Here is a 20,712-nt window from a genome sequence, read left to right as displayed (position 1 = left end):
CTACTACTACTATTTAGGCAATTAGTTGGTTCTGGGTTTTCTTCAAATATATTTCTATAATGTTTTAAGACCACATTGCTTTTTTCACACTGTTTCTATGAGAGAGAGTTAAGAAGTGAGCTCCTTTTAATTATAAAAAGAGTTAAAAAGCTTGGGTACGTTCGTAAATGAAGAACTTTTCACATAAATAAAGATATCAAGTCATATCTTAGAGTTGTCTCTGTCTAAAAAATATCTAGAGGCTCACATTACAGTTGGTGTGTGTGCGCCCCCTACAGGCCGTGTTGTGGAACGCGTGCACCGGAAACCACGTGGTTCAGGTTTTAACATGCTTGTGTAGCAGCTGGGATGACTTCTATCGGTTAATGTGTCATTTTAACTATAACACAAAGAGATATCTTCCAGCGAAAACATGTCCGGCAAGTCGGAATTGAAAATAAACTCTCGGTTCGCGCAGAAATATGAGAAATACCGACAGAAAGAAGAGCTGCAGAGACGTAAGTGTGACTGCTAGCTAATAGTGGCTAAAACATCCGGCTAACAACACAACGTGGGGAAGTATAGCGAGATTGACGTTGTGTTATTTGTGTAATATAATTGTGTGTACTGTGTTGCGGTGCAGTGAAGGACCGGTATGGAGACCGAGCTGATGACAGTGAATCAGAGTCGTCTGAGTCCAGCTCTGATGACAGTGAAGTGGTGAACATCTCTGACTTCTTCTCTTCACACCTGTGCTTCTCAAACTTTTTCACTTTAAAGACCCCTAAACTTACACAAATCAAATCACTGACCCCCATTTGGTCAGATTTTGTACCAGGTTCCCCCATCTGATAATGAAAGCCATGATCATATTAGTCATACATGCTGTCACAGTGTTGCTTATTTGTGGAGCTATAGTGAAAATAATGATTCCCCTTTTGGCTGGGGTACTGCTGGACCCCACTTTGAGAACCACTGCTTTACACACTCAGCACATCACACTGTCATTAAATAACATGAACTTTAATTTCCCTTACAGGAGCTGGACCCTGAAGTCGAAAGAGATTTCTACAGAACATTGTCCCTGCTTAAGAAGAAAGACCCAAAGATCTATCAACCAGATGCAAAGTTCTACTCAGAAGGTGATTAATAAGTTCCGTTAAGTCTTGCACAGCCTCATGGACATCTTTAAAAAAAATAACAAACAAATCTCTCTGTTTCAGATGCATCCACTGGTGAGGAGAAGCCTTCGACCTCTAAGACAGCAGTAAAGCCCATGTATCTGAAGGATTATGAGCGTAAAGTCATACTGGAAAAGGAAGGGTGAGTCAGCTACTGATGTGTGATTATTCTCAGAATTTGACTGCACCGCAATCAGGATTGTGTGGGCCAAATCTGTCTGTTTCATAGGCCTGTCACAATAATTATCGACTTATCGTACAATAACCTAATTAACAACATCATCATGTCTATATATGGACTCATTGTATTATACATGGACATGACCATCATCATTTTTTTGACCCCGCTTATATGGAATTAAAGATAAATAACTCACAAATGATCGTCAAATAACAATTTCATTCATCAGGATTATTTCTGAGACACTATATCATCCATTAAAAGTAGTTATCATGACGGGCCTATTGTTTCATATTATAAAGTTAGGCCTGAAATCCTCAGAGTTTTGATGCCGTCTCTGTAACTAAGGAGGTAAAGCATCTGATCGGCCTTCTTAACTTTGACTTTACACACAAAAACCTTGCATATGCCATTTCTCACACATAAACTGATATCTATAAACACAGAATGTGCAGTGAGAGTGTTACACTTCTTTTTTTTTTGAGTCGGCTGTTAATTACACAGTATGTAAAGGTGGAGTTGGAGGAGTTGAAGATAGAAAAACAAGTGAGAGACTCTAAATCATTGTTTGTTTAGGCTGAACCAGCTGCACTGATTGTGTGATTCATGTTTCTACACATCAGTCTGTAACATACCAATCAAAGGCACATTTATAAACTTTTATCATTCTTCTCTTTTACACAGGAGGCATCATTTCACCAGTAATATTCTTTTTTATCCTTAATTGTGACTAAACTTGTAAAGTCTCTTTCTATATGATAGCTTTAAACTAATCATTTATTACATTCTGCGACATCACTGCTGATGATGGTTTATAGGTCTATGTGATGAATTAATTAGGAGATGGCATTCAAGCAGGGACGCATTGAGCCTATTAAAAAATAATAAGCTCAGGGAAAATGTAGCCTTGATGATTTGGGTCTTTCACAACCAAAAACAGCAGCTCCTACCCTTGCTGAAAGTAAGGATAGAAAGCTTATTAAATCACTTGGTCCTAAGCTGTTTGTGTGATTCTGACACACCCGATGAATACTTCTATTTATATTTCACAGTAAATATGAAGACGATGAAGACAGCGAAGATGAAGAGGAGGCCATCAAGAGAATGGAGGTAGGCCGTGCTACCAAATAGGCTTTTTAACTCTGAAATGTGGCAGTTTATTTAATTGTGACTGGTTTTTGTTTTTGTTTTTTAAAGAGAGCCGCCTCTCCTAGCTACATTCAGGAGCAGAAGGAGCTGAAAGAAAGGTAAACCTCCAACAATCATAATTTTACCCAGCAGAATTTCTTTAAGAATATTTAAGAAAACTCCAACCCTCTTTTTCAGCTTCCGTAAGTTCATCCATGAAAGTGATGACGACAATGAGAATGATGAAGGCAGTGAGGGAGCAGGAGTGTCCCAGCTGCTGACCAGGAGGACGAAAACACAGGAAGAGAAGGTCGGAATCGACAAACATGCGGCAAAGTGATCCTGATTTTGTACGAATACATCACCGATTTGAATTAACGTCTCTGCGGCTGTATCTGTTTGTAGGATAAAGAAGAGGACGATTATGTGGATTGGCTGAAAGGTCAGCCTGACGTCGAGGGTCCCGAGGAGGTGAAGGACATGGTGAGTGTGTTTAATAGATGTGGAAATAATTGAAGTGGATTTGGAGAGAGTGTTGATTTTAGGTTTGAGTTTAACTTGCTTAGTAATGAGAGTGGTTTGTGTTGAGACAGAAGTACCTACGGGACTACTGGAACGACCCTCAGTTGGATGTCAGTGAGCGTTTCCTTAGAGACTACGTCCTAAACAAAGGCTACATAGAGGAGAACGATGAACGGTACGTTGTTATCTGTCTGTGTGATGACTATATTTGTCTTCATAATGAGCTGTGAACGAAGAAAACAAAGTATTCAGATTCTCCTACAATGATTCATGTTCCCGATGCGTTAAGGATCCCCACCTACGACGAGGTGGTGCAGGATGACGTGGAGGATTCTGAGGAGGAAGGGGAGAGTTTCTTGGAGAGGCAGGACGACTTTGAGAGAAGCTACAACTTCCGCTTCGAAGAGCCCGACGCTCAGAAGATCAAGACCTACCCCCGCAACATCGCCACCTCTGTGCGCTCCAAAGACGAGCGCAGAAAACGCAAAAGGGAGGACATAAAAGAGAGGAAGGACAAGGTGTGTGATCCCTGCTTCTTAGCGATTAATCACAATATTCCTTTATTCATTAGCTAATATAAACCAATGTCTCTCTCTTGTCTTCGCTGTAACTCTTTCAGGAGAAAGAGCAGAAACGGGAGCAGCTGAAGCAGCTCAAGAACCTGAAGAGAAACGAAATTATGGAGAAGCTGAAGAAGCTTCAGGAGCTGACCGGTAACAAGGAGCTCGCCTTCAGTCAGGCTGACCTGGATGGAGACTTTGATCCAAAACACCACGACCAGCTCATGCAGGTTGGTTCACACTCTCCTACAAAGATCTGGATATATACAAGAAACATAGGTTTTTTTTCAAACTTTAGATTCTTCCTTTATTTAATCCCTGTGTGTGCACATATGTTCAACTACTCTTGCCACTTACAGTGAACAATATAAGAGCTATGATGCATACTTTTTGGGCAGCCAACTGTTTGCCAAACCCCCTCCAAACAGTGATTCTCCTGTTGAATGCTGCATTTTCACGCTCCTCAGATGTTCCCATTTCCCAAGTTGGGATATGTTCTTCCGACTTCTATGTATTCGTTTTTTTGAGCTTGTAAGTCGTAATGTGGAAACAAGACAGACTCTACAAAAAAGAGTCTCAGACTTTCCCTGCACCAGAACATTCCCTAAAACCATTAAAAAGCCTGTTGCTTTTACCTGCCTTGTTATCAGGGTTCATGGAAATAATTCACTTTTGTGTTCAGCAACTAACGGTTACAACTTAATACCAAACTACAATTTACATGTGAGCAAAACAATTTATATGCAATACATGAATTGGTAAAAAGTTTGTTGCCATCTGCCATGTTTCTGTTTATATGATTTAAATTTCAGCATATTGTGAGGGCATTCATAAGAATTTTCCCAGTCAGGAACTAATTTTTTCCAATTATTCCAATACCATGTGAATTCCACAATAGCTCAGTAAACAAAACAAGGCACATCAGGCGAGGAAAAGTTTTGGTTTTCTGCACAGTCTTCTGATTTATGAGACACACTCATACTATGTGAGAATGGAAAGCTTGACAGGCATAGAATGAAACAGAAAGCCTGTATTGTCATTGTATTATAAATACAACTCAATTAGGAGTTGCTGCTAATAGCAACAGTAACTAGGGGGGTGGGGCTTGGCAAACTTTTCTGTTACCTGCAGGAGGGCTGTCAATTGCTAGCTCACACAGGTGTGCTGTGTTTTGCTAATTAGACTTCTCAAGATAGTGCAAGCCTGGTTTTTTGGGTTAACGACGTTTCCTCACAATAAGAAGGTGTCTGATTTGTTAGTTGTTAGTTTAGTTTGGTGTCTGATTTGTTCCTCAGTTAAACCAATTTCCCTGTTGTTTGACAGAGACGCTTTTGGTGGAACTTTTACCCATAGCACTCTTCTGACAGCTGAAGTTGGTTGATTAAACACACTCGCGGCTCACACAGGTGCACTGCGTTTGGCTACTTAGTACTCATACTTAGCAGATGCTCCGGTACAGCTGTTCTCAATTGAGAGGTTCAGTTAAAACCATGCATGTGTGGTTTCAGAACGTTACTACGACAGTGCTTAACCAAGAGAGCACCCTCAAACTTTTGGTTTCTTGGTAGATTGTAACTCATCAGCAACATTTGTTTTTTTTTTTTATATTTGCAGAAATTCTTTGGAGATGAATATTATGGTGAGGATGAAGGAGAAAAGCCTCAGTTTGACGATGATGAAGAACTTGAAGGTAAGCCTGTATTTACTTGACATTAGCTGATGCAGGAGTGTTGAACTTTGCACAGTTATTTGAAAGCAGTAGTAATCCCATTGCCTTAAATCATTTGGTTTAAGATTTTAGAATTGAAGTTTGCAAAGAATCATGTAGGACCGCATCTACAATTTTTTCATTATCAATTCACCTGTCACTTCTCGATTAATTGATAGTTGTTTGGTCAATAAAATATCAGAACATGGGGGGAAAAATGTCCATTACTGTTTCCAAAAGCCCAAAGTTTTTTAAAATGTCCTATTTTGTCCACAACCCAAAGATATTTTGTTAACTGTCATAGGAACCAGAAAATATTAAAATTTGAGGAGCTGGAGCCAGAAAATGTTCTAAATGACTCAAAACAATTACTTAATTATTAAAATGGGTGGTGATTAATTCAGTAGTTAGCAACCAATCGCTTAATCATTGCAACTCTACAGTCGAGTTGTAGCTGGGAAAGTGTGATTAATGTATCCTGCTATCTGAAGATGTAATCCATGTTTTCTTGTGTGGACAATAGAGCACTGGAACTGGGACACATGGACAGGAGAGGAACAAGAGGACCACAGTAAAGAGGAAGAAGAGTATGATGGAGACGACCCCCACTGCGAAGACGCAGACTTCATAGTGAGTCCACTCGTCTTTATGATTACCACCTGTATGGAGAACAGGTAGGCAGCTTCTTTTGTTGATGATCTTGTAAAGAGAAACTCACCAGAGGTCATCCTGTTGAAATAGATGGATGCAGACTATGACCCCAACCAGCAAACTGTCTCCAAGAAGAAGAAGAAAAAGGAGAGGAAGATGATGAAGAAAGAGGATATGCCACAAATGGGCAAAAGGAAAAAGAAGTCTCACTTTGCAGAGGTCATCACCAAAAACAAGCCTGTGTTCGATCCTCGTAAGTGACCCTAAACCTCCTATTGACACATAACTAGTCTGGGTCCTCCAAAACTCAGTAGATTGTGTGGCAGATAGGGCAGAAGTGTAGTTTGATATTAATTATACATTTGTCTAACTAATGTCTGTGTTTCAGAGGAGAAAAGCTTTGAGCAGTACCTGGATGAGTACTATAAACTGGACTATGAGGATGTCATTGACGACCTTCCCTGCAGGTTTCGCTACAGGCAGGTCCTGTCCAACGACTTCGGCCTGTCCACTGAGGAGGTGAGAAAACAACACGTTCACCAACTCTGAATAACTGACTGTTCACTTAACCTCATGCTTTCTGTTCTTGTTCGGTGCATGCAATTTATAGTGACAGCAGGGGACGAATTACCACTCCAAATTTTAATAATTTTTGAAACAAGAATGGCTGATTCCATAGAGAGGTAGACAAAAAGCAGACGTTATCACCTGTAGTTCCACGAGTTGGTTGGAAAGGCTCTCTCGACCTTTTTTTAATGTTTCACGCTGACTCACTTTAAAAGGACTTTTTAAAAAGTCTCGTACACAATTGATGGCTACATTTGTGAAAGACTGAAGCTAAAGCTGTAGAGAAGTACAGCCTCAAGCACTCTGGCCTGAACATGTGAAGAAATGCTAAGCTGTGGTTAGACAATCACTGCTAGGGGGGAATGGTTTAGTGAACAGTCAGTTGCTCAAAACAGAAGAATGAATTATTATGTAGGCTGACTGTATGATTGTTAACGCTGCAGTGATGAGCCTCGAGAAATGATCTGGTATTGCTTCCCTCCGGGGAGAGCTCTGACCAGGGAATGATCTCAACTTAATCTTCTCTCTGAGCAGTTGCTTAAAACAGAAGAATGAATTATTATGTAGGCTGACTGTATGATTGTTAACGCTGCAGTGATGAGCCTCGAGAAATGATCTGGTATTGCTTCCCTCCGGGGAGAGCTCTGACCAGGGAATGATCTCAACTTAATCTTCTCTCTGAGCAGACCACACAGCAAAAAAAAAGTGTCCAATATTTAAGGTAGATGAAACAAACTGGTCATGATTGACTTGAATAATTGATTTGAACTAATGAGATATTCTGGTTCTTTCTTTTAGATTTTAAAAGCTGATGACAAGGAACTGAACAGATGGTGCTCTCTGAAGAAGACATGCATGTTCAGGTACTGACTCTGTCCATGTTTAAGTGTCAAGACTACTGTTTCTTACAGGTCATTTGCCACACTTGTATAACATTTTTTTTTTTTTTTGTTCTTTTAGGTCTGATAAGGAAGAGATGTGTGATTTGAAGAACTATATAATCAAGGCACAGAATGAACATAAAAAGAAAGAGATCCTGTCCTCTGTATATTCAGAGTAAGTTTAACAGTGCACATACAAGTTGGACATTCCCCCCTGATGATAAATCTGCCTTGTCTGCAGGAAATGTAACAAATGTTTATCTGAACGTTTTTTTCCAGGGACCTTGAAGAGGTGGAGGAGGCTAAGAACAAAGTGGGCAAGAAGCGAAGAGATCATATCAAGAACGCTGAGAAGCAAGGCAGAGGAGCAGAAGACGGTGATTCTACAGATGAGACCATTGCTCAAGCTCTTAGAGAGGCTGGGGACGGTGTAGAAGAGGAGGAAGAGATTCTGATCCCCAAGAAGATGAAACCAGAAGAGGAACCCCAGATGATGGTTCCTGCTGAAGAAGCAGCAGATAAAGCTGTGGTGAAAATCAGGACTGAAAGGCCAAAATGGTCCAAGAAGAAGCACAAGCCTTCAGGTGTGCGCCCGACATCAGGGGTGAAAATAGGCGGCCGGGAGTTCAGTAGACAGAGACTGAAGGCCTACGGTCTGAACCCCAAGAGACTGTTCTTCAGACAGCTTGGCAGGCAGAAACGAAAAGCACAGGAGAAGAAAGAGAAACAGAAAAACAAGGAGTGATAATGGCTAAGAGATAACTGTCCACAGAACAATTCATTTTTTTTAAATTGGACTTTTTTCACATGGTCTAAGAATTTGAAATTTATGGAAATATTTTTTCCACTGTTTTGACATCATTGACTTTTTTTGATAAACAAGCTATGATTAAAAACTAAAGTGCCTACAAATATACTGTTTAGTATACAATTAGCCAATTTGTCTAATCAGAAATCAAACCAGTTTCTCTTGCTTCATATTGCATATATGTAGACTTCAAACTGTAATAAACATCCTGTTAAAATTTGATGTCTGTTAATGATGGCTTTTCCACCAAGGTTTATTTTTGAAGTAAAGACATGCTTGATGTGTTAAAATGTTGCTCTTCCTCTTGAGTATTTCCTAGTTGTAATCCTCATATGCTATCATGTGTCTTTATATAGACTGATGAGACAGTGAGTAACTTCAAAGACATGTTTTGTGGACCTCAGACCTATGTTGATATATTATATAAGTAAAGTATAATATGGGACCACTTTTTTTTTTCCTTTTTTTTTTAAAGACCTGTTTGAATCAAATTGTATACTACCTGGTTTGAACCAAGTGGATGAAAGCAATAAACTAGAGATTACATACTTAAATGTGGTGGGCTAGATTGAAGTCTGTGATCACTGACACTTCACATTTGGAGCTCCTCTTATGTACCTGCTGAACTGTCCATTATTTCATGATAAACACAGCACCCCAAAAGTTAATTTAGTTAGATTCCCAACTACATACTGGAATGAAACCATCTTGTATTTTGTCATTAAATACACAATATTTTTTGTGGGTGTTTCCCTGATCTTACCCTACCATACAAGTGTATGTCATAACATAAATATTGAATGTGGATTGAAAACCAAATGAACGGAGACAAATAAGAGAAATGCAACAAAAAACCTATTTTTTATTATTTGGTGTTTATTGAGTTTGGCACATGAACCGTCGCTATGTAATTGCTCATTACTGGACACTAGGTGGCAGTAAACCGTGATTGTGGTCGAAATCCGCCAAAGACCACAGAAGAAGAAGGAAGAGGCGCGCATTGGGTGGATATTTGAATCACAGAAGAACAACGGTATGCATACTTGTACTCGACTTTTAGCTTAATAGCTTATTCCTTTAATAAACATTGCTCATACTAGTTGTATAACGAGTCGATAATATTACCTGTCACTCGTGTTGTGTGTCAGTATCAGTTGTATCATAGTGTAGCCGACAAAGCTAACATTTACACTGCACATATAAGTCGTAAACAAAACAGCGACGGTGTCTTACGTTTCAGCCAATTTGTTTGTTACTTTGTTGCTTTGACAGTCAAATGTAGTATTTAGCGATAAGTTCGGAGTTTGAAAGTAATGTGCATTTAACACGGTACTGAAATAAGTTAGTCAAGTTCTGTTTTGAGTAACTGTTAGGTATTTTATCAACATTTGTGTTCCTCTTCATTATGGTCCTTCACTCTTTGCTCGGCTGCCTTTATCTGAAGCTAAAGGCACTTTTTTATTGATAGGATATTACTTGAGTTCATACTATAAGGAACACTTGGCTGCTTGAGTAATTTTGTAGTTTAGTAACATTGTGAATAAACTGCAGGAGCTTTACTTGTTATGAAGTATTACACTGACTTTTATGTCATATTGTAAGAATATAGACACTTCTATTGAAGGAGTCAATCTAAAATGTTCCTCTACTTCTGAACAAGGACACAGTTTGGCGGTTTATTGTTGTTGATGATAATAATGTGATACCTATAGTATTTTCAGTTTGATCTCTCCTGTGTTTTCTAGCAGCCGGTGTCACTACAATGGCTCAAGGACATAAATTTCAAGACTTGAAGGAGATGGGGGAGGCGTTGGTGGAGTACATCAACAGCAGCCAACCTGACCAACTGAAACAAGTGATAGATGAACACCAGACCCTTTTTGATCAACACATACAAACCAAAACAATTGTGACGCAGATATTAAAAGGCAAGCATGCACGCATTTAATGATTTGTTGTTTATTTACACATGAAAATGAATTGGGTTTATATTACCAGTTGTCTTTTATAATTAAGATGGATGAATTATGATCTTATGCTACACTTGACCAGCAGACACCCATTAACACACCCAAAGTTTTTAGCAACAGTAGACTTTTCTTCTAATGTTGCTTTGTGATTACTGTCAGTATGCGTCCATCATTCTTTTCTAAATTACAGTATTTCAGACATTCGCCAAGTCACTCTTAAATTCATCCTCAGTGTACTTCCAGTCACTTACCATTTTGTCATTTCTATCTTTGCCCTTCGATCCCAGATGTGGCACAGATTGAGGAGAGTGCGGGCCAGAGGCTGATGGACATGGAGGAGGAGAAGAAGGAAAGGGAGAAGGAGCTTGACAGTCTGGAGGAGCAGCTGAGACAGTGCATAGCCAAGAGCCAGATCACTGACTCAGAATTACAGTATCTTTTATATGTCTGTTTTTGGATGGTGTGAGGACTATGTTTTAGAGCTGCAACTATGAATTAAATGGTCGATCAGCAGTAAATTAATCTGAAACTATTTTCATTACTGAATTGTTGTTTGAGTTGTTTTTTTAAGGAAGTATGCCAACATTTGCTTGTTTCAGCTCAGTCAGTCATTATAGTGAATTGTTATCTGTGTGTTTTGGACTGTTGTTCAGACAAAAGTAAGACATTTAAAGACATCACCTTTGACTCTGGGGAATTTTAACAAGCATTTTTCACTTTTTTTCTGCCATTTTATTGACAAAACAAATAATCAGTTAATCCAGATTATTATACACTTTAAACAAACGATTAACATGCCAGAAAGAAGTCCTGCAGTTTTGATCACAAAAATGACTGAATTTGTGCAAAATATTTTGCCAGTGTGATTTTAGCCATAGAATTCCTGAGATATTCATCAAAACTATTGACATGATCTTCAGCAAATCTTTTCTTTGTTAGCGTCTTTAACCTTCCTCCAGGTTTCTGCAGAGAGAATTGGAGAATCTGAGAAACAGTGACCACGAGCTTGAGACTCTTCAGAACGAGGTGGATGAAGACACCACAGAGATCATCCCTTCAGCAGTGTGAGTCTCCCATATTAAGTAATCGAAAGGTCTTCAATCATGGCTGCTGCTACCTTTATTCATCACTTAAATGTGTTGACCCCTCAAAAAAGACCACACCTTTTTCCCCTTCTATTGATTGTATTAGTTACATTCAGAAAAATAAGTTCTTTATGATTTTGTCTGCTGGGAGATTGGAGTGAATGTTACTGTATATAACATGGACACTGCACACAACGCACAATTTTGTGTTTGATCCCTCAAATGTCATTATCAAACACTTGTGATAAAGATATGTAATGGAGGTATGACATTTTACAGTTTAATAATAAACTTTATTGTATAAAATGACATTAGTAAACATCACTGGGAATTTAGTCATTAGAAATAACTATGAATTTTTTAAAAACAGAACAAAAACCATATGTATGTATATATTAAGCTTGAATTCAGAAAAAGGATAAAAAATATACATAGAATGCTGCCTGTATAACTTTTTAAAATTGTTTTATTTTAAGGCCAATATCACCTGATAATATTGGCTGACTGATATATCTATCAGGCTGTAATGGGATCATTTGCATTTGGTCATCCTGTGATGACAGCTGTGTTCTAAGTAGTTTGTGTGTTTCTGATTTTTATATATTTTTTTAATTTTTCTTAAACAGATATGTTGCTCAGGTGTTCTACCTGATAACCAAGATCAAGTGGGAGTATGATACAGAGCCCAACATCTTGAAAGGAGGTACAGTTTTGTTTTCTGTTGTAATGGGTGGGTGGGGGGTGGTGGTACAGTTTTGTGTGTGTGTGTGTGTGTGTGTGTGTGTGTGTGTGTGTGTGTGTGTGTGTGTGTGTGTGTGTGTGTGTGTGTGTGTGTGTGTGTGTGTGTGTGTGTGTGTGTGTGTGTGTGTGTGTGTTATTATGTCCTCAGTTTGTCAGTGTTGGTTTTCTTCTCTTGCAGTCCATTATGGTGCAGACTTGGCCACTCCCATCAACATTAACACCTCCATGCAGTCTCGATGTGACATCAGCGACCAGTTGTGGGACTATGTCAGTCCTAAATGGTAGATGAAGGGTGGTGGTGTCAGAAGTGTGGTGTCCACGATTTCTGTCTGTTTGTCTGTCTTTTTAATGTTTTCTTTTGTTCTATACATTTATATTGTTTAATAAATTAAATATATGACCATTTAGTTTGGTGGTAATTCTCTAATGTATTTCAGTAATATTCATCAGAACATTTTTATTATCAGACAATGCTGAGTTGGGTGTTTTGTCCACTAGGTGTCACTTTAGAGGTGTGTTACGTTTTGTTAAGACGGCACAGACTGTTAAGAAATTACTGAGACAAACTCCTTTTATGGATTTCTAAAAATTCTTGTTATGACAAACAAGTCATCTTTAGACAACTGAAAAAACTCCTTTCACTGAGGAAGAGGGTGGGATGTGGTTGAAAGTTTTAGAAGAGGTTTGTAGCGAGATTAGGCTCACATATGCCTATGTGAGGAGGCTCACGTATGCAGATAAGTTTGAGGACATTTTAATCTTTAGTAAGGTATGCTGTTGATTACAGGTTAATAACACTTAGTTTTGTTGTGCCATTATTGTTATTGATGTCTTTAGAAATCAGGTTGTACCAATCATCTGAAAATGAAACTGCACCTTATCAAACAATAAAACTTATCTCTCTAATTTGTTAAAAGGGAACACAAGGCCTGATCAGTGGTGGAACAAGTACTTTGATCTTTTATGTAAAGTAAAAGTAGCAATATGACAATTCAATAATACTCAAAATATTAGTTGTAAGTGAAAGTTAATACTTATACTTAGTAGTAAAGGTACCCACTGTGCAGCAGACTCCTCTGTGTTAAGTTATAATTATTATATTGATGAATTAACATGTAAGCAGCAATTTAATGTTACATCTAGTTCAGATGCCGTTCATTTTAACTATACTGTTTGGTAGTTAATCTAAAATAATACATTTTATTAGCTGAGAATAAATAAATATATAAAATAAGTCAGATAAATTTAGTGGAGTAGGAGTATAAAGTACTCAAGTGTTAATGTACCTAACACAGCATGACAATGATGAATGCGCAAAAAAGTGGCTGGATATATCGCTAATAGGAACAAGATACTGAAACTTCTATTCAGATGATGTTTATAATGCCCACACAGCTTTTTTGCACTGCATGACATGCCTTTCATATTATTGCTCATACATATTCGACCCAGAATAGCCAGAAGTGAAACTTCCTCATTCTGTGAAAAGGAGTTTGTCATTGCGTACCACTGCAGCATGTCTGTGGTTAAGAGTGGGCAAACAGCGCAGAGAAGGCTCCTGCTCACTTCTAGCATCATTTGCAAGAACCACCAGCACCAGCGTGTGGTTTTCTTACGGTAAACAGAATGAACAATACACCATCTCGCTCCTGCAGCTTTGTCTATACTTTACGTCATATTGAGTGGTTAACAGGTGGTTTAAGCGGAGGTGGGATTCTGTTAGTTAGAAATCTTTGTGTCTTTATTTTTCTCGTATTTAAATTTCAGTTTGTGCTGATGATAAACAAAATACAGTAACACTCACACTAGATTCACTATTAAAGTTTAATTTGGTATTAATATAGTAATTTATATTAATATAGTAATTTATACTATACCGTAAGATAAGGCTTAGTTTGTGTCAGTGTTGTATTTCATTCAGTATATCATTAGTCAGCCTGAATGTGTGTATGCATTTGGGGGGGGATTATTATTTTCTAATATTGAACCAAATATTTGCAAAGCACTTTGTTTCAAGTCAACATCCAAAATCACTCCCTATTTACTGTATAGTGCTCTACATTTAACCTCCACCATTTTATTTGAGTGTGTAAATATCTTCACTATATAGAGCCCTCAAATATTCCACAATGGAACAAAAAAAAAAAAGGTAGTGTCTGTGGCATGTACACTACTTTCTGCTAATAATCCCTCAATGCAATGCTCCACATTTTAAAGATGTGAAAGTACCGTCACGTGACTACAGCTGATGGTGATGACACAAAATGAATTTCCGAAGTCTTGATTTGCTGCTCACTAATGAATAAACTAGTAAACTTTAGTGTCTATAATATAGGGAGTAGTGAATGACTAAATAAGGGACTGATTTCGAACACAGCCATTTAGACATATTAATTGTTTTGTCTCAATATGTGGAGTATATGACATCATTTAAATTTTCTTCTCAACATGTGTTCTGTAGTTCATCATACTGCGTATTATATGTGTGCCTGCCTATCATCACATTGGTGATATATATATATAAACATACGTTCAAGCAATAAGACAGGAAGGATGTCGATCTGTGAGCGATATGAAACTGAGAAATTCAATAGTTTTCTGACTGATTTGGCAACCCATTCTTGTAAGAAAAGAATATACAAATCTCAATGTAAACATCATTCACATGTTTATTCAGTGCACATATAAAACTGACATAACTTAAGTGAGGAGAATAGGCTATATATATATTTACAAGGTGTACTACAAATCCGTAAATAGATTTATTTTCTCTTTACATTTATGTACAGGATTAAAAAGTCAGTTATTATTTCAATGTTACCACAATGAAATTCCCCACAGAAGCCCACACACTTTGTTGTGCAGGCTCTGACAAATTCCTTTCATATGCGACAAGATTATATCTGCAGTCTTTCACAAGAAATGTATCATTTCATGGTCTTAAGATGGACTTTCTCCAACAAAAAAAGTTCTTAAGTCTCTTGTTTTTGTCTACATGCTTTAGTGTATCACAGCGATATTCCAGTCAATTAAACTCAAACCTCCACTGTCAGCTTTACTGCTTTTAGTTATTCATCATCTGCTGCTACATATGATGAAAGGACCTCCAAAGCTGCAAACCAACAAGCACAACCCTCTATATGACGTCTTCAGAGCGTCTCCAGGCCCCTGAGCCTCTGATCTTGGCCGAGGGGACCTCTACCCAATGTGGCTGTTGACCAAAACTCAGATGGCAGAAATTATATGGTTTTGGCGGCAGAGTCTGGGTGTGGATGCTCCACGTTTGTAACAACGTATCATTATATGCTCCACAGGAGGGAGAGGAGATAAGGATAAATCTCATGCTCTGGCTTTAGCCCCAGTCTATCAGACGTACAGCATAATTGGCTGCATTTATGTGAAACATCTGTACACAGTTGAATTCTTTGATTTCACCTTATGTGCAAAAGCAAACATTGAAATAATGCAGTTGAATTTGTCCGGAAGGAAAATCTCTCTGACAGATACTGGCTTTGTCGAGGCAAAAATGCCTTTTTTCAAATGTAATGCTAGTTTTTCGCAGGAAACTATTAAGGCTGGGACATTTCTGTTTGTCATAAATTGTTACAGAAAATATGAACAGACAATTGAAATAGGTTATAATTCACCAAAAAGGTCTTTCTGCTACTTTGGAGACCTATCACATACATCGAGCTTATTGTGTTCATGAGGATTAATACCAAAACCGTGGCTGAGTGCAACACAAAACTTCACTCCTGTCTTACATGTTTGCTTGACTAAAGCACATGTGCGACTCAGTTTAGAGAGAAGAGTACTCAATGTCTCAGTGGTCCAATTCTTAGTCTGAATACATGCTTTCAGTGCAAAGTCAAAGCAGGCCCCTTTATCATGTTTTAGACATCCTGGGGTAGATGGCTTTAATAGTAGATGGTGTAAAGTTTCCGGAGGATACTGTTGTCTCCAGTCCCTCCAGTCTGTGAGAGGCTGCATCAGTCTTACTGGTGCTGCACTCCAGGAAGGGTACCCCAATCTTCTTCATGTGTCCATCTTTTGTCAGAAGGCAGGGTCTGCAGAGCAGCCTGAGGATGGCCCTCCTCATGTCCTTGCTGGTCAGGGTGTAGATGATAGGGTTAAGAAGGGAGTTGAACATAGCGATGCCCAAGAAGTAGTCTGCCTTAAAGAGCACTTCACACTTTTTGGCTTTACAGCAGAAGTCCAGTAGCAGGAGGATGAAGAGGGGTAGCCAACATGCAATGAAGACCCCCAAGACTATGGTGACTGTCTTTAGCAGGGCCATGTACTTCTGGGACTTGCGGGAAATACCTTTTCGGTGAGGACTTGCACCAAGGCGCTGAGTGTTAGACTTGACAATGCGGAATATGCGGACATACAACACCACGATGGACATGAGGATGGCACTGAAGATGCTAATGCAGAAGAGGATATAACTCTTAGCGTAGAGTGGCAGGACTGTGGAGCACTGGTCCAGCCGTCCCATACAGTTCCAGCCCAGGACAGGCAGGACACCCAGGAACACAGACAACACCCAACTCGCTCCGATCAGAGCAAACATCCGCCCTTGTTTGTCCCCCTGGTACGGTTTCATCCTCACCATGGTAACATGGCGCTCAATGGCGATGGCCAGCAAACTGATGACCGAGGCAGCCAGCATGATAAACACACCCCCCTCCCTCAGGAACCACAGCACAGGGGTCATGTTTAATGTGTTGGCCCCGGATGTTATGATGTTTACCATGTAGGTGAAACCTGCCAGCAGGTCAGAAAGAGTCAAGTTGCCCAATAAATAGTACATGGGCAGATGGAATTTTTTGTTCTTCCAAATAGCCAGAAGCACCACAGCATTTTCTAAAACAATCAGCAGGCAGACCAGCAGAAAAGCTATGGCCTCTGGTTTGAGCCCTTCCTTGTACTTGTTCTCCTTCAGCTTGCCTGTGAAGTTGTAGTGCTCAATGATGACCGCATTGCTCTGGTACTCATGAAACATCCCAATCAGGCTTCCTGTTGAGGGGGACATTGGAATTACAGATGGATCAAGACCAGCATGGGCAGCATGGAACGTTTCTGTTGCCATTTTATGTATTTCCCAGAGGAAGAAACTGTCTTATCTTCAACTTTTCTGATACTTTTTTAACTTAGATCCACAGATAAGGTGTCATAAAGTCTTCCGGTTGTGCATTCTCTCTTCTTTGTTTGGAATTGATGACGTGAAAAGACAGAAGTTGAAAGCTCTAGTATGCAGGGGAAAAAGTCTTCCCTTTGATGCTATCAAATAGGATTTCCTGTGGTTTCAGAACTTTCCTTAAAAAAAAAATCAAATATATTCAATCCCCGGGCTGCACACTAGGAGGCGACGAGAGCCAGCCTGCATGAAACAAGAGGTAAAGAAAAGTTAGTATTAATGACAAAAAATAAACAAGGTAATTTAAGTCAGGAAATAGACTATTACATACATTTAGAGACTCTCGTATGCCCAGAATTCATGGATAATTACAGATAATTAGCGATCATATCATTAGGACTAATAATAAATAATGAGGGGGAAACCCGTCAATACAAAAAATTACGACTTTCAGCAAAACTTTCTAAAGTTTTTCTTCAATGGGAGTAAAAATGAGAGACAAAAACTTCAAATGTCTAGATTAAAGTTAACCCTTTTGTTGACCGCTTTTTCTTAATCCACTAATATTAGTAGCGGTGTTTTTCTGCCAGTCAAGATTTAAACCGGCACTTCATCCGCAGCATTAAACGTACGAGACACAACAACTAGAAAACTGACTAATAGATTAGAAAAATTCATGTATCATCAATGCGTAAATACGCATGGAAGCTGTGCGTAAATACGCGTTTATTTAACCACCAAATCTAATCCTTACAAATAATTAGCCAGAGCTCATTGTTTTATTGATTTAGCTACATTAAAAGACAGTTTTTAAAATCTTGTTTTATGGTCAAAACTACCCCAAACTATCCATACAATACTACAAGAGTTCAAAATTACCACTAAAAGTCAGTGTAACCGTCTTCCTGAGCGGCACGGGAGAACGTTACGCTCCTGTAGGCATGTTATCGTCCCAACACGGGGGAAAAAAAACTTTTAAAACATGTTTTCACGCACCTGTTAAAACTTTGAAATATCCAGTAAAACTTCAGTAGCAGTAGAATTTATCCCACGGCCGCAGGAGGAGAGGCTCTGTCGATCAGCGCGCACCACAGCAACATGTGTGTGTAGGAGCAGGAGCAGGGCAGGACTCAACGTGTAGTGGGTTGGTCTACAATGTTTTTGCCCTTCAACGATTTTCCTCCCTCCCCTCCTGACCTCTGGGGGTTTTTCTTTTCCCCTGCAGGAAGAATTGCAGCTCCATGCCAGATTAGGTGTTTCTGTTTGGCAATGCAAAAGAGGAGAAGAAAGTGAGAGATGTTCATCTCATCAGTTTGCCCTCAGGTACAGTCAGGCTTCTGCAGAGTGTTGGCAAGGTTGCTTATCCTCCCAATCCGTTTGTATTTGATGCAGTTTTTTGAGTATAATTTTGGCAGGAGATCATTACAGCTCTGTCTTGCTCTTCAGGTTTGTCAGATCATAAGGAAAAAGCCTCTATCATTCTCCCACGGGTAATAACAGAAGCATCACACCCAGAAGTAAACTCTGTCCTAAAACATTAGGGTGTTCATTTGTTAGTGGAAAGAATGGATTGATCTTATCTGTCTTCCCTCTAAGTTGCTTTGTGTTTTTGTAATGTGCTAAAGAAATTAAGATGATGAATACTGCCTGGTGTTAAATGAGTTTAGCCACCTTCTACATCTCATTGCAGTCTGTCCCTAAACTAACTAACACAATAGTGAGCACAGCTGGAGAGAACCACAGCACAGCACAAACAGTTTTATCTTCAAACCCATTATTACAGCTTCAGATAACTATCAGCTTCAGATCTTTGGGTTTTGGATCGTTGGTCGGACAAAACAAGGCATTTGAGGCATTTTCTTGGACTCAGGGAATTTGTGATCTTTATTCCTTAACTATTTTTTTTCACATTTTAAACTTAACAACAGATTCATCAATAATTAAAAGAATCAGTCTTAGATTCTAGTGTTTCCACTTCAATCAGTGTCTTCAGTTGTGTTGCATATGATGTTAAATAATGTAACCCGGCTCCATGATTAAAGGTTTTTAATAAAGTTCCACAGGACATTAATCTATTACATGCTGTAGTTGGAATATTTCCAACATATTTAACAGAAGAATCATCAGCTCAGTTGAAAATGAGTATCCACTGGTGTGACATTGGTTGGACACTGAAAGAATGAAAGGGAAATAACGTAAGATGATGAAGAGTGAGTGAAGGCCGTTGGAACCTTCTCTAAACAGGAAACAGCCTCATTGTGCCTAGAAAGGAGAGGGATATCCTTGAGAAAAACACAGATGAAGTCATTGGTCGGAATTGACACAGTTGAGGGAGGGGAGGGGGGGGGGGGGGGGGGGGTCTGTGACACTGATGCACATAACTTAAGCACATAATTGATAACTGACTCATTTCCACACCACGTATTAATGGAAGTTTTCTTTTTACAAAATATGTCGCCTGGTGGTCCCCTAATTTTAGTCTTTCTGTTTTTTCCCCCCACCTTAACAGAATTGTTCTTATTTTAGCTTCATCTGCTGAGCCTCTGACCACACCTGCCCTTCTGGGATCTCAGTCGTCATCCACTTGAGAGTGATTTCCAGTTGGTGTCAGCTTGGTTGTAGAAGCCACCTGACTCATCTTATTTTGCCTTTTCCTCTACGCCCCGAGGCCCACCCAAGTGATAACCAGGTTGAAATGCTCTTCACGAAACCTGTCAGCCGAGTGGCAGTTAGCACCCCTGCAGTGACACTGTGACAAGCTCTCAGTGTGCCGCCTCTGATTAGTTAACACACAAAGACATGAGAGTAAGACTCCTTTTTTTCCCACAGTAGGGCTCTACTCCGTCATTCCTTCTTTCCCCTCAGGCTACAAGCAAATATTTAGCACAGAGTGACCAGTCCGGACCCACCATGTCGTCTGAATGCCTGGGGGTCCCTCTGTCTACAGTACATTCTGTCCAACACTCCTGGCTCAGGGTGATTTTTTCCTGTGACGTTAATGCGCTTGCAGAAAGGAAGTCGGTCAGTCCTGCTTTTGTCATGAGGGCCCGCTTGAGATTTAGTGCTGTTTGTGTGGAGAAACAGTGTTGTCTCCTTTACTCGCTAATTATCTGGCTGCTGTTAGACAATGACTGATGAGATGTTATCCTAAAATGACTGTTTCTTTTTTTCTATTATTGGACAGGGGTCACAGGTCATGTACCTCTTCACCCTACGTTGTTGCTTTTGGATTCTTCTTTTTTTCCTCTCTTTAAAAAAAATCTTAACATAAAAGTGTGTTGGGTTAATTTCTCACACGCTGAAAACACTTCTTTTAAAAGCCATGCAGCACACACTAAAAACCTGTCACATTTCTCCACTATGACGTGTTACCGGGGGTCTATACAATGCAAAATCACACCTTAAAGTGACATTCTCGCTTCTTGCTAACCGCAAAAACACACCATGTGCCTGTATAATGTTGTGTTACAGGGACACTGGAAAGCATTTACAACTTTTTTTATGTCAATTCTTTTTTTAAACTTCTGAATGTGGGGTAAGGCTCTGCTTAGTCGCTTAGTAGATTAGACCTCTGTCTCATGTGCAAGAAACCTTGCTAAGTGGCTGCTGT

At 39.3% G+C, this 20,712-nt stretch overlaps 3 protein-coding genes and 2 non-coding genes across 5 annotated transcripts; 4 read left to right on the top strand and 1 right to left on the bottom strand.

The window, feature by feature from the left end:
• Positions 1-326: 326 nt before the first annotated feature.
• Positions 327-8,631, top strand: kri1 (KRI1 homolog). The gene is made up of 18 exons (XM_062438432.1): positions 327-497; positions 623-699; positions 1,019-1,121; positions 1,203-1,302; positions 2,394-2,451; positions 2,539-2,588; positions 2,668-2,779; positions 2,875-2,952; positions 3,063-3,166; positions 3,281-3,509; positions 3,611-3,781; positions 5,166-5,241; positions 5,783-5,889; positions 6,001-6,163; positions 6,299-6,429; positions 7,276-7,340; positions 7,438-7,533; positions 7,638-8,631. Exons 1-18 carry the CDS (start codon positions 413-415, stop codon positions 8,101-8,103), a joined length of 2,271 nt encoding a protein of 756 aa, XP_062294416.1. The 5' UTR covers positions 327-412; the 3' UTR covers positions 8,104-8,631.
• LOC134000315 (Z30 small nucleolar RNA) lies at positions 6,915-7,011 on the top strand. The gene has a single exon (XR_009927416.1). It is a non-coding gene; the product is annotated as a Z30 small nucleolar RNA (small nucleolar RNA).
• Positions 7,067-7,163, top strand: LOC134000314 (Z30 small nucleolar RNA). The gene has a single exon (XR_009927415.1). It is a non-coding gene; the product is annotated as a Z30 small nucleolar RNA (small nucleolar RNA).
• Positions 8,632-9,916: 1,285 nt separating the features above from the next.
• Positions 9,917-12,358, top strand: spc24 (SPC24 component of NDC80 kinetochore complex). The gene is made up of 5 exons (XM_062439440.1): positions 9,917-10,094; positions 10,424-10,568; positions 11,096-11,200; positions 11,848-11,924; positions 12,141-12,358. The coding sequence occupies exons 1-5, from the start codon at positions 9,929-9,931 to the stop codon at positions 12,245-12,247; spliced, it is 600 nt and encodes a 199-aa protein (XP_062295424.1). The 5' UTR covers positions 9,917-9,928; the 3' UTR covers positions 12,248-12,358.
• A 2,276-nt stretch (positions 12,359-14,634) lies between these two features.
• Positions 14,635-18,176, bottom strand: s1pr5a (sphingosine-1-phosphate receptor 5a). The gene is made up of 2 exons (XM_062438691.1): positions 18,099-18,176; positions 14,635-17,345 (listed from the first exon to the last, which is right to left on the bottom strand). The coding sequence occupies exon 2, from the start codon at positions 17,052-17,054 to the stop codon at positions 15,849-15,851; it is 1,206 nt and encodes a 401-aa protein (XP_062294675.1). The 5' UTR covers positions 17,055-17,345; positions 18,099-18,176; the 3' UTR covers positions 14,635-15,848.
• Positions 18,177-20,712: the final 2,536 nt, after the last annotated feature.

Source organism: Scomber scombrus, chromosome 18, assembly GCF_963691925.1.
Source record: "Scomber scombrus chromosome 18, fScoSco1.1, whole genome shotgun sequence".
In the NCBI taxonomy this organism is placed as follows: Eukaryota; Metazoa; Chordata; class Actinopteri; order Scombriformes; family Scombridae; genus Scomber; species Scomber scombrus.
The sequence above is the reverse complement of the archived record's forward strand: the minus strand, read 5'-3'. Positions and strand labels throughout refer to the sequence as shown.

Coding starts and splice junctions, on each gene's coding strand:
- kri1 (XM_062438432.1), top strand. CDS start 413: ATGTCCGGCAAGTCGGAATTGAAAATAAACTCTCGGTTCGCGCAGAAA. Junction 1,122..1,202: donor TGCAAAGTTCTACTCAGAAG/GTGATTAATAAG, acceptor TCTCTGTTTCAG/ATGCATCCACTGGTGAGGAG. Junction 2,953..3,062: donor CCGAGGAGGTGAAGGACATG/GTGAGTGTGTTT, acceptor GTGTTGAGACAG/AAGTACCTACGGGACTACTG.
- spc24 (XM_062439440.1), top strand. CDS start 9,929: ATGGCTCAAGGACATAAATTTCAAGACTTGAAGGAGATGGGGGAGGCG. Junction 10,095..10,423: donor TGTGACGCAGATATTAAAAG/GCAAGCATGCAC, acceptor CTTCGATCCCAG/ATGTGGCACAGATTGAGGAG. Junction 11,201..11,847: donor GAGATCATCCCTTCAGCAGT/GTGAGTCTCCCA, acceptor TTTCTTAAACAG/ATATGTTGCTCAGGTGTTCT.
- s1pr5a (XM_062438691.1), bottom strand. CDS start 17,054: ATGGCAACAGAAACGTTCCATGCTGCCCATGCTGGTCTTGATCCATCT.